This window comes from Laccaria bicolor, genomic scaffold (genome assembly GCF_000143565.1).
Source record: "Laccaria bicolor S238N-H82 LACBIscaffold_8 genomic scaffold, whole genome shotgun sequence".
Lineage (NCBI taxonomy): Eukaryota > Fungi > Basidiomycota > Agaricomycetes > Agaricales > Hydnangiaceae > Laccaria > Laccaria bicolor.
The window spans coordinates 1150008-1163258 of record NW_001889879.1 but is presented as its reverse complement, the minus strand read 5'-3'; the positions used below and the strand labels follow the sequence as shown (position 1 = coordinate 1163258).

The 13251-nt window shown below is 43.2% G+C and overlaps 3 protein-coding genes across 3 annotated transcripts; 2 read left to right on the top strand and 1 right to left on the bottom strand.

The window, feature by feature from the left end:
• Window positions 1-3052: 3052 nt before the first annotated feature.
• Window positions 3053-3474, top strand: LACBIDRAFT_325790 (uncharacterized protein; the record flags this gene model as incomplete). The annotated part of the gene is made up of 2 exons (XM_001879505.1): window positions 3053-3200; window positions 3278-3474. The coding sequence occupies 2 exons, from the start codon at window positions 3053-3055 to the stop codon at window positions 3472-3474; spliced, it is 345 nt and encodes a 114-aa protein (XP_001879540.1).
• A 3261-nt stretch (window positions 3475-6735) lies between these two features.
• LACBIDRAFT_318218 (uncharacterized protein) lies at window positions 6736-7072 on the bottom strand (the record flags this gene model as incomplete). Its single annotated transcript, XM_001879245.1, has 2 exons — window positions 6736-6916; window positions 6981-7072. The coding sequence occupies 2 exons, from the start codon at window positions 7070-7072 to the stop codon at window positions 6736-6738; spliced, it is 273 nt and encodes a 90-aa protein (XP_001879280.1).
• A 1148-nt stretch (window positions 7073-8220) lies between these two features.
• On the top strand, window positions 8221-10156 carry LACBIDRAFT_325789 (uncharacterized protein; the record flags this gene model as incomplete). Its single annotated transcript, XM_001879504.1, has 7 exons — window positions 8221-8230; window positions 8483-8487; window positions 8821-8862; window positions 8969-8991; window positions 9231-9783; window positions 9837-9902; window positions 9962-10156. 7 exons carry the CDS (start codon window positions 8221-8223, stop codon window positions 10154-10156), a joined length of 894 nt encoding a protein of 297 aa, XP_001879539.1.
• Window positions 10157-13251: the final 3095 nt, after the last annotated feature.

Sequence of the window (13251 nt, the reverse complement as noted above, 5' to 3'; positions counted from 1 at the left end):
TGCCCTCAATCTAAACCCACCCTAAAGTACTTCGGATATATAGTGCTGGTACGTTTTTCGTGACTCTTTTTCTTTTTCCCAACTATCCTTCTAGTATTAGTAGTAGTATTACCATGTACTTACAATAGTATTGATGTAGAATACATTAAAGAGTTGATGACAACTCAGGGCACGTCTTCGATCTGCGAACCCTTGATCTGCGGCATGTCTTTGACCTGCGACTGGTAATTTTGTAATCCCTTGAGCCTAGGAGCTGCAGTCAGAACCCACAGCGTGGCTTTGACCAATGAACCCTCAATACGTGGCACGTCTTTGACCTGCAAACTCAAAATGCCTATAAGCTGCTCCCATAGTGTGAGGGCAGTTGCTATGTTGGCGGAGGTTCCAGCTGACGCTGCTGAGGAGGATCTCACAGCCAATTGGGATGCTATAGTTGATTAGAATGTAGTTACAATTGTCTTCATGTCTCATAGGTTACTTGTACACCAAAATTTGATATTATTTATCTTTATGACCAAGAATAAGAGGAAAATACAGTACCCATGGAGCCAAACACGTAAGACCCACCAAACCCACTTAACCCGCCAAAATCCATACCCTTACCCACCAAAACCCGTACCCATGGCTGCAGGTACAGGTTTCCAGGGGTAGGGGTACGGGTATGGCCCTAAGTACCTGGAGGTTACCTGTGACAATCCCTAATAAATGTATACTTAAGAAAGGTTGTGTGATGGGTATTATATACCCTGCGGCTGCACACAGACCATGTGGTCATGTTTGCACTCCAAAGTGGAACCAACCTCTGAAAACAATCCCACAACAACAACTTCCACCATCAATGTCAGCCCACCCAGTGCCCACCTCCCCTTGAGGCATCACCTGATTATGACATCACCCACCCACCACATCGACACTCCAAGCCCCCTGTGAGCAGCGGCTCGCAGGGGGGCAATGGTCTCCGTTCTTGGCCACGACAACCAGCAGCTGGATGCCTAGTAATGAACGAACAGTGGAGGCAGACACAAGGCAACAATGATGGTGATGACACACATTGTCATCATCATCTAGGTCCTCTAAGTCCTCTGTGCCAATCCAGGTAAGCCTACATTAGTACTCCCCCCCATTCCCTTGTCTGACTCTGAATTCAGGTGCCATGTCGCTGTCAGCGACGTGGCAACCAAACGAGGAACAACCCATGTTGTCCTTCATCGTCATCGGACCAACAATGTACAACCTGACAAATGACAGAGCAAATGCAGGGGACCACGACTGGTCCTCGGCGTTGGTTGGGACTCATTGCCCTTCTTGGGGGTTGCACAACAACACTAGTAGGAGCAACTACCACCTGGAATCTATGTAATTGTAAATAAGCTATTATTAATGTAAAAATAGTTCTAAAAAGTACTGGGATTGTTTTTAGGCTTATCAGGTTTCCTAGTTTCCAGGAACTTGGAAACCAGAGGAAATCACCAAAAACCTGGAATCTATTTTCCTATCTTACTGATGCATGGAATCTGTGTACTAAGTTCTCCCCAAGCCAGGTGATAGCCACCCCATGCCAGGTGATAGCCAGCAAGGTACTAGTTACAACATTTGCAACAGTGAAGGGAGTGTACCCCCAGATTTCGCATGTAAATGCACTGTTGAGAGTTTGTAAAATTGCACTTTCGCTCACTTATGTTCCTTCGTGCAAAGACTTGCATGCATGACTGTGATATGAAAGTTTGTGGGTTCTGAATTGAAAGGTAGATACCATTGGATAAAAAAAAAGATTCAATAAAACATTGGAACTTGGAAAAACATACCTTATATAGTAGGAGGAGGAGGGGGGGAGGTCAGCCAAACCCATGAAAAAGAAATAGGGAGTGTTGGTACATTTTCCACATTCCGCCACCCCCCTGGTGCAATATTGCACCACCAAAGGGAGCCAATCATAAACGTTTAAACACCCAAGAAGCCACTATGCATTTTCACATAACCTGGCTTTGTGGCGGGTGTTGGTCTGGAGTCAAGAGAGAGTGCTAGTGCAGGTTGGAGTGATATGGGTTGGGGTGGCTTGTAGACAGGTGTCTACTAGGAATTTTCCGGATGAGTCTAAACCTCGGTTACAGACAGGTCTGCAAATGCGACAAAGGATGTCTATGATACAGATGTGTTGTTATGATACATTTAAAACCTGCCACCAAACGATGAGTCAGGATCAAGCCATACAACTTGCACGAACCTTCAATTCTTTGACACATCAACTTGTTCACTCTTATCGACCTCGTGCAATACCTCAGTCCAAATGACTACTTCCCACTGCCCTATAAGAATGGCTTCAGTAACTTGTGGGTCAAAAAGGGAAAAAAGAATCAACGCGATGGCAAGAAAAATGTTGTACATAAAACCTCAAAGTCGTCATTGAGGTATATAAGAAGTGTGAGGTGTGAGTACACTGTCAGATCTGAATTGTGGACATACAAAGGTGACGATTGGAGGTCATGGCATTTAGCGCAGAAGCTGGCCATGTCCCGTCAATCTGGAAGTGACATCAGTGCGAATACAGGAGAACAAATGTTGGCACACACGTGAGGCCTATACAGTGTCCCAGAGGCATAAAATCTGAAGCATGGATTGATCCCCTTGAGTGCACCTCCGTTGAACTATATGTGGTAAGGGGTCGACAATGCCATGGTCGAAAAGGGTATCAGTAAACTCTGTGTCTGCCAACAAGAGCAAGAATGGAAGCCAGCTGCGCTGAGGGATTAGATGAAGGAGGACCGCACAAGAATTGGATTCACAATCGGGCACCTTACATTTCACTACTTACAAAGTCAGATTTCGATAACACGTCCAATGTCATGACACCACTCCACTACAGTCCATCTTGAGTGGGCGGTAGTGGGCTTGCTTATGTAAAGCACCCCATCTTAGGTTTATGTAATAGGGGGACCTAATTCAAGAGGACTCAAATCTGTGAGCAAGGTTTCAGAATCATGACAACCTCACCCAACCCCCTAAATGCTGATTAAATTTACAAGTCAGAAAAAAAAGTCAAGCACCATGCATTATGCCTTTCTTCCAATGCTGCTCCAAAGCAATTGTACCCACCCCTGACCCACCTCCTGTGAGATGGCTTCCAGATCGTGGGGCAATCAAAGCTTCGGTTTTGGTGGTTCCTCCCGATGGCTTGGTGGGCAAAACAGGGATGAAATGCAGTGAGTTTGATGTTAAAAGTGATTCAATGCTCCATATGTAATTTTATCTTTTGACAGGGCATCACCACTCATCGTAGTTACAGAAATGATTCTGCGTCAGTACAGAATTTTTGGGGTAGTGCAAGTGGCGGAGTGCAATTCTGATATTATCATCGCTGACATAGTTTGCGTGCCAACAAAATATGCTAGAGGACAAGTTCAACCAGAGACCTGGTACCTGCCATCCAGGCATACATGGCAATACCCTGTTATTAATCAGATCATGCTCGCTTGAAGGTTGAGATTCAACACCATAGCATCATGCAGTCTGGAGATGATTACAAGCATTTCATGTACAAGATGGGAATAAGGGGGGGCCACCGTGTTTTCCTGGTGGCTCATTGGTTAATTGGCCCTTACAGCCTGAAAGACATGAAAGTTGCATTGAATATATCTGCAAATGTAGAGTATTGCAGAGAAGGCTGTAGACCCCATTAGAAATGGTATATAAATACAGACTTAGGTGTGAGATTGGCTAGTGTACCATTTCATTAGGGAGCGAGGCTCCTCTTACTGGATTTGAATGTCGGACCGTGGGTTGGCGCAGGCCAATTTTTTTTTTGGAAATGCTCCAGAACATAGTGCACAATTGGCTTCTACAAGTTCTAGAAGCGATTTGAAGCACTCCAACAGTACTAGTTTGCTCAAGAAAGGCTTTCTGCTGGAGCCATCCATTATCAATCAAATCAGACAACAATATGCGATCATTTGTTGACAACAAATTTTTTACTTTGATGGGGAATTCAAGACCCAGCTTGGACAAGTCACTACCATCTACAGTCTACTACCATCCTCCCAAAAATCCCTTTGGTCTGATCACTCTGAAAAGTTTAAAACCCAGGTTAATCAACAACACCCAATGATAATGATCATTCTTAATTACGTGCCAGGAGGCTGTACGGGTGATGCTCAACCTTGCAATATTGGCATTCAGCGACCATTCAAACTATCGATAAGAAGATTGTACCACAAGGATATCGGCAACGAGGTTCTTCAACATCTTGATCCTGGTTGGCCACTAACCAGTCTTGATACTTGCTTGCCCACCTTGCGTGATTGCAGTCCAAGATGAAGTGCTTATTGTGTGGTCCAAGGATGGAACATTTAATCCAAGTTTAATGGGCTATGTGACTCCATCAAGGTTGCGAGAAATGTAGGATTAAGATCCCGAACTTTGTCATGTTGAGGAGTATGATGAGGAACATGTTCAGGCGGAGGTGAAAGCTAGTAACCTTGGGCATGGGAAGCGTTGTGCCACTCAATTTCATGCCACTCAACTCCATGCCACTCAATTCTGTGCCATAGGTGACAACTGCATTCTTTCAAAATTTGAAATTTACCCCATCTAATAGGATGATAGCATTCTTAAAATGTATATAATGAGGTTAGATTTTTTTTTCTTCTCAATGTGTTTCCTGGGCAAATGTTAAGTGTATTTTTTTTTGATCATTTGCTATACTTTACATGGCTACATCAGGCTTATTATAAATGGTACTGCCAAGAAAATATTGTATTCATTTTTGAAGCAAATGGAAGCATTACATCTTAAATGTGACCAAGATATCTCTTTCATGTGCCACTACAGTCATCCACCTGCTAATGATACACCCAAAATGAGAAATTAACTTCAACAGATTTGAGCACAACATTTCTCTACAAAAACTACAAGAAAATCTCAGATAAATGCCCTTCTATGACCATACCAAATTTCAGAACATTTGACCCACATTTCACAGAGAAAAACTAAGATTATGGGTGTATCATTGAGGGGTGTGACTGTATTTGGCTATTTCTGAAAAACAGCCTATTTTGTATGCTCCACAGCTTTGCCAATTCTGCCTCAATTGCATCCAAATTATGTACAGTGGTAAATATGAGTTTGTACTACTTGTTACAACTTGTTTTGTAAAAATCGGCCTAGTATTGAGCAAGCTATTTGCTAGTCTAAAGTGTATCAAATGGGGGTGGTGTATCATTAAGGGGTGGATGAATATTTTATATGTAATCAGAATGTTACCATCACTTCAATGATGCTCAGATAATAAATTTTCTCAGCATGTGCATGACATCCACATCTTGCCTGCATGATGGGTACATTTTTTCTGTGGCTTTTCAATTTGCCTGCTGATTATATTGGGAGCATTTTATTTGATATGTCAATATACATAAGCCTAGCAGTCCCATGTTAATTGCATTTGTGTGTGCATATCTACTTTAGCATGGTAATACAACAAGCATGTGACCATAATGCACCCATTGGGCACATTGTGGTCACATAATAAATGAACAAATCAGCCACATATTCTTTTAATGGGCATATTTTATCTGTCACAAGGGGCAAGCAGGGTTCATCACCTGGTAAAGAGGTAATAAAAAGCAGATAATTATGTTAAATAGTTGATTCCACATTAGTGTCAAAAATGTTCATATAAAAAAGATTCATTATTTCAACTTTACAGCCACAAAAAGGTGATATCATAATATTTATTGGTGGTTTATTTGAGAGATAATTTTAATTCTTTGTTCCTGTTCCCTTAGGCCAGAAAGATCTTTCAATGACATTAAATAGTTGCCTCATCATTGTTGCCAAAGTAAAACAGGGTCTTTCTTTATCTTCCTTCCCTGGCAAAAATTTCTTTTGTTTTTCAGTCATGCCTGCACCAATAAACCACCAATAAATATTTTACATACATGATATCACCTTTTTGTGGCTGCAAAGTTGAAATAATGATGAATCTTTTTTATATGCACATTTTTGATACTAACATGGAATCAGCTATTTAACATAATTATCTGCCTTTTATTACCTCTTTACCAGGCGACAAAACCTGTTTGCCCCTTGTGTGTGATCAGGAATCCCATGATATTTGCATTTTGGAGCTTACCTGAATTTAATTTTAAATCTGCACGCACAGTAGGCATATAGGAAGAATATGGGAGAGCATTAATGCCTCCAATCAACATATGCTTACTCATGTGCCTATTAGCCAAATAGCCAATTCTCCCCTGTGTGAATGGAATGATTCCTGTGAACCACCCCAATCCAACGACTCTTGTAGGCCACCCAGCCCTCTGACACCTGCATTAGCCGCCGGTGCCCCTGGATCTTGGGGTGGACGTAACACGATGTAAAAGTAGGAGTAGAACATGACATAGAGCACCAGAACTCTAAAGGTGTTGAGGCCAAGGCATACAAGTCCCAAGGTCAGCAGTGATATTTGACAACTGTCCTTCTTGCAAAAGGCAATGGCTGATCCTTCAACGACTTTGACATAAATGACTGAGATTGCACCACATAATATAACCACTGCACTGTTGAAACTGATGAATGGACAGAGAAACAGTACAAGTTGAGTAGTGCTCATAAGGTGGCCTGCTCTCTTGTGAGCATGTGAGCATGCCACAAGAGGAATCTACACCACCTGGAGGTCCTGACAGTCTAGAGCGTTCTCAGATAAACTGAATGGGGTCTTCGAAGGGGACTTACACATCACCATCAACGAATGCACACCCAGTCTATTGCTACAGCCTTGCCAATGGCCCCGAAAGTGGACTGAAAAGTATTGGCAGCCACCAAGGCCGGAGCAAAGAAGCAGAAGCTGAAGAAGGCAAGGGCCTGGAACGTTTGATAATTTTCTTGATTGAGCTGGATGGCAAGGAGTAGTGCACCTGCAAGGCTATGGAATGACAGAGATTTAGCTGAGTGATTAGTGTCAATAATTGAAAATTGAATGGACATACTGGATTGCACAAAAGGTGATGGCCTTTACCACTTTATGTTTTTTTCTTGTCGTGTGGAAGTGTGCCTCCCATAAGGTTGAGGAACAGATCATTGTCGGCTGCAGTTTCTACAGGAGTGGCATCAATGAGAGTTTTGAGGTCACTATATTCAACTTCAACAGCTATCAGCAAGAATAAAAATCCCATGAGCGTCATGGAGAGGGACGAAGAGTTGACAGAGAGGGATAGGGGAGATTGTCCATGTAGTGATGACACGTGACCACGTCAGCCACTTGTCATATTGTTGGATTGCCACCTTATGAGTGGAGTGGAGTTGCACAGAGTGGAGTGGCACAGAATTGGGTGGAACAGAGTTGAGTGGCATGGAGTTGGTATATGACAATTAATTATTCTGATTAATGCTGACTGGTAATAATCAATTGTTCTTATTGATGCTAACTGCTGACTTCTGACTGCTAACTGCTAATAATTCTTTGTTCATAGCATGGAATTGAGTGGCACAGTGTTGAGTGGCACAGAATTGGGTGGAACAGAGTTGAGTGGCATGGAGTTGAGTAGACTGACTGCTGATTGATAATCAATTGTTCTTACCAATACTGACTGCTAACTGCTAACTGGTAACACTAATAATTAATTGTTCTTATTAATGCTAACTGCTACCCACTAAGAATTGATTGGTTTCATTGATGCTAATTGTCACAGTATGACTAGTTATCCTGATCAGATATACAACTTATCCTGGCTGAAGTGCTTGTGAAGAACCATCCTAAGAAGGAACCTCTCATGCACCTGAGGGTTTGGTGAAGGTGCAGAGGGGGTTGCATCCAGGGATAACTTGCAGATGGACAAGGATTTTGGAGTTGAGTATGGCACTGGAGTTGGGTGCAGTGCTGGAGTTTGGTATGGTGCTGGAGCTGCATATTTTGCAATTGAGTGGCATGAAGTTGAGTGGCACAGAATTGAGTGGCGTGGAGTTGAGTGGCACATAGTTGAGTGGCACAGAATTGAGTGGCACACTGAATGCTGACTGCTGATAATTGATTGTTCTTATTGATGCTAACTGCTGAATGCTGAAGGCTAACTACAAATAGTCAATTGTTCTTATTAATGCCAACTGCTGACTGCTAACTGGGAGCCCCTAATAATTAATTGGTCTCATTTATGTTATCTGTGACAGTATGACTGGTTATCTTGATCAGATATACAAAACTGATCCTGACAGAATTTCCAACCAATTGTAATGCTAACAGGTAAGTAAATTATGCACCAGTACAAATCATTATTAGTAATGCTGACTGATAATTAGTTGTTTCTACCAATGCTTACTCCTTACTGCTAACCACTAATAATTAATTGGTCTCGTTGATGCTAACTGCCGTGACAGTATGATTAGTTATTCTGATCAGATACAAAACTGAATCTGACATAAGCAATTATCTTGCTAATGACTGCTGCCAATCCTATATATAAATGTACAACGCTTACTAAGAATTATGTAATAGATCATGTAAGCAACATTCTTGAGTGTGTCGGTAACAAATAACCCTCATTATCAACAAACAAAGGGCAGAAACACAAGGTAGCCACATGTTAAATTTCCTCCACCACAACACATTGCATTGGTGTTTCCTGCCCCCATCTTACCTTCCAACCATTCAATTTCGCTTTTTTGCACCATTTTTTTTCACCCACCACATCTGTGTGGGGGTCTTTGTCAGTGTATTTTCGCTTTTTTTGAATCATTTTAGGCTCATTTTACACCATATCTTCTTTTTTGACCAGTTCTATCTATCAATCCAGATCTTTTGACTTTTCTCCCTGACTTGGATTTTCCAATCAGGGTATACTTGGGGTGGGTGAGGATTCTGCTCCTGCTCCTGTTGTGAGTTGGGTTTTGGGGAGAATTAGAAGACCAAGGTGAAGCCCAGTGAAGTCCTACCTCCCTGGCCTCTCTTTACGAGTGTCTGCCGGTTGCTATCAAGACTTAGTCTTGGACCACTCTCTGGGCACAGTGTGTAGGGAGATTGGTGGGCGGGTTTACAGTTGCCCATCCTTCCTTTTTGGAAGTTGCTCCATTATCAACTACCATTGTTCACACCGATTTTGCTTTTTCTCTGCCTTTGCCTGATTGAATGTCAGGACCTTGAGACTGTCCTCATCCTTAAACCCCAGCATATTTGATTTCTCAAGATGTATGTATCTAATTGATGAGATTTTTCAGTCTTGAAACTGATATAACTAAAATTGAAGGTCTGAAACTCCTCTGAATACTCCTCGACGAGTTCGAATTGCTGCACAGAGTGCAGAACGTGACAATCGCACATTGGATAGCCCCCAGCATCGTCGTGCTCCTCATGGTGTGCACTCCCCAGAGCATGTTGCTCTTATTGATTTGAGAATACCTCAGCATGCCCCAGATCCTGCTCCTGGAAATGATCCTTTTTTAGCTGCTCCTGCTCCTGCTCCTGCTTCTGCTCCTGCTCCTGCTCCTGCTCCTGCTCTTGCTCCTGCTCCTGCTCCTGCTCAACAACTTGCTGCTATTCCACCTGTTTCTGCTCTGAATAATTTAGAATTACCTCTGCATGCCCCACACCCTGCTCCTGCTCCTGTTGTATACAATGGACAGCAATATAATCATCTACCAGCTGCTCTAGCTCAGCAGCTTGCTGCACTTCCACCTATTCCTGTTCAGATAGGTCGAGGTCAAGGCCATGGCCGTGGTCATGGACATCAGGTTCATCCACATCCTAATGTAGTCCATCCACCACCAGCTCAGCACAATGCACCTGCACCTGCTGCCATGGTATGTTGATTTGATATATCTCAGTGTTTGTCACAGTTTAATTCTTTTTCCAGTATCCCAATCTACCTGCACATCTTCAAGTTGCTTACCAGGCTCTGGCCCCTCCTCATCCTAATTTGGTATGTTGATATGATATATTTGGGTGTTTCTTACAGAGTTTAATATATATTTTCTGCAGTTTCACAATTTACCTGCATACCAGGGAAAGGAAGAGCATGTTGATTCAGATCCTCCTCCTGAAGAACCCCCTCTACCTGCTCCTGCTCCTGGAATGACTTTACCTCAACCTGTTCCTCCACCCCCAGTCCCATTTGCACCAAATCCTCTTCCTATGCCACCACCTGCAGCAGTTGCTCAAATTCCTGAAGCATGAAGGCCCTTTAGTCCTACCTGGCAGGTACATGATTTAGGGCATATGAATGTGGTCTGCTCTCAATGTGGTGCATTTCATTGGATGGATGAGAAGCTATCTTCTTCACGCCAAAATAATATAAAGTTTGGCATGTGCTGCTTTAGTGGAAAGATTGATCTTCCAAAATTGCATGAGCCTCCTCCAGAGCTTCTTGAATTGCTTACTGGAACTGATGATATTGCAAAGAATTTTCGTAAAGACATTCGTCACTACAATAATGCTTTGGCCATGACATCTCTGGGATGCAAAACAGATGATTCTGTCAATCAGGGTGGAGGGCCATATGTGTTCAAAATTCATGGCAAACTTACTCATCAGGCAGGATCATTGCACCCTGCCCCCAATGCACATCCCACATATGCTCAGCTATATATCTATGATCCTGCAGAGGCTCTCGACTACCGTATGGGACATAGGGCCAACAACACTCTTCATCGTGAAACAATGCAGAAGCTTCAGGATATGCTGTGGCGTAAACATCCAGGAGTTCAAATGTATCAGCAGGCATATGAGCTCACACATGACATGGGGCAAAATGAAGAGTGTAATATTGCTCTTCGATTTGACAAATCCTGTGATCGTCGTCGCTACAATCTTCCAACTGCCACATCAAATGAGATTGCTGTAATTCTTCCTGGCAGTGAGGAACAGCCACAGGGGGACAGAGATATCATTTTGTGAAGAAAGGATGGAGCATTTGTCCAGATTGATCAAAGGCATCCCTTCTATGTTTCACTCCACTATGTTCTTCTCTTCCCAACAGGCCAGCTGGGATGGCATCCACATATTGAATACAGAGGTGGAGAGATGGTGCCAGATGCAGAAGAGCTTGATCCAGATGCAGGAGAGAACAATGAAGGCCAGGTTCAGCCCACAAAGAAGAGAAAGTATATCACTCAAACAGAATACTTTCGCTACCGCCTTCATCCCCGCCATGATGAATCACCCCATATTTTTATGGCTGGCAAGCTTTTTCAGGAGTATATTGTTGATGCATGGGCACTCTGTGAACAGGCACGTTTGCTGTACATCCAGTTCCACCAAAGAGAATTACGGTCAGAGTTATATCAGGGTGTCGTTGATGCTCTGGCATCAGATGCAACAGCAAATGAAATAGGGCAGCGCACCATTCTTCCTTCCACATTTGTTGGAGGTACACGCTATATGATCCAAAACTGCCAGGATGCTCTTGCAATCAATCGTCACTTTCATGGTGCTGATCTCTTCATCACCATCACTGCAAATCCCAATTGGCCAGAGGTTACTCAGGAACTGCTTCCTGGACAAACTGCTGCTGATTGTCCTGATTTGGTTGTTCGTGTCTTCCATGCAAAAGTTACTCAGCTGCTCAAGGATCTGGAAAAGCATGGTGTTATGGGGCGCACAGTTGCCAGAGTGTGGACAATAGAATTTCAAAAGCGTGGTCTCCCTCATATGCATCTCATCCTCTTTCTAGATCCTGCACACAAGCTTCAAACTCCTGAGGACATTGACTCACTCATTTCTGCTGAGTTTCCAAATGAGCAGGAACAGCCTGAGCTCTATGAATTAGTCAAAAAATTCATGGTTCACAATCCATGTGGCACCCAGAATCCTCAGTCACCTTGCATGGATGGAAACAAGTGCTCTAAAAGCTTTCCAAAGCCATTCCGAGATCAGACCACTGTCAGTGATGACTCTTATACTAACCTTCGGAGACGAAATGATGGCAAGCAACATATAGTCAATGGAAAAGAGGTTGACAATCGCTGGGTGGTACCCCATTCCCCATGGCTCATCTGGAAATATCACTGTCACATCAATGTTGAGTGCATCTCCTCAGTCAAAGCCATCAAGTACATCTACAAATATGTGTACAAAGGCCATGATCGCACAACTATGGAGTTTAGAACATCTCAGGATGAGGTCAAACAATATCTTGATGCTCGCTATGTGTCTGCCTGTGAAGCTCTCTGGAGACTCTACCATTTCCATATGCATGAGGAGCTTCCAAGTGTTGTTCGACTGCAAGTCCATCTTCCAAACCAACAGTTGATCTCCTGGGATGAGCAGCATGCTCCAGATCTTCAGCAAGTTGTTGCTCAGGCAGCTGAGAGGAACACCACTTTGACTGCCTATTTCAGGGCAAATGAACAAATTCCAGAGGCACACAATTATCTCTACCAGGACTTTCCTATGCACTTTCAAGTTGTTTGGATCAACAGAGGAAACAGAAGGTGGAAAATTCAGGAGCGAAAGGTTGCCATTGGTCAAATGTTCTATGTTCATCCAGCCTCAGGGGAACGGTTCTATCTCCACACTCTTCTCACAGCTGTAAAGGGGGCTACATCATGTGAGAATTTGCGAACAGTAAATGGCATCACTCATGCAACATTTCGAGAGGCATGTATTGCACTTGGTCTGCTGGCTGATGACAATGAGTGGAGGATATGTCTTCAGGATGCAGGAGCTATGCAGAGTGGGCATCAATTGCGCAATTTATTTGTCACAATCCTTCGTGACTGTAGTCCCTCTGATCCTGCTACTTTATGGTTGCAATTTCGGACACAGATCTGTGATGACCTTCGTTGGGCCCTTCAACAAAAAAACATCCGCCAAAATCCAACAGAAGAGGATGTCTTTGACTATGGTTTATATCTCATTGACAAACTTCTCTGCAGCTCCAATGCAAATAAGGGACTGGAGCACTGGCCAACAATGCCTCAGCCTCAGCAAAATTGGGCTCTTCATGTTGGAAATCACCTGATCATGGAACAGCTTGATTATGATGCAGAAGAGCAAACACGTCTTGCCAATGAATGGATTCCAAAGCTAAATGAGGAGCAGCGGAAAGCCTTTGATGAAATAGTTGAAGCAGTCAATACCAAGTCAGGACAGATCTTTTTCCTTCATGGTCCTGGGGGCACTGGGAAGACCTTCATTTACAACACTCTCTGCTACTTCCTGTGTGGTCAACATAAAATCATTCTTTGTGTTGCATCTTCAGGGATTGCTGCTATTCTTATCATTGGTGGCCGCACCTCTCACTCATGCTTCAAAATTCCCATCATCATTGA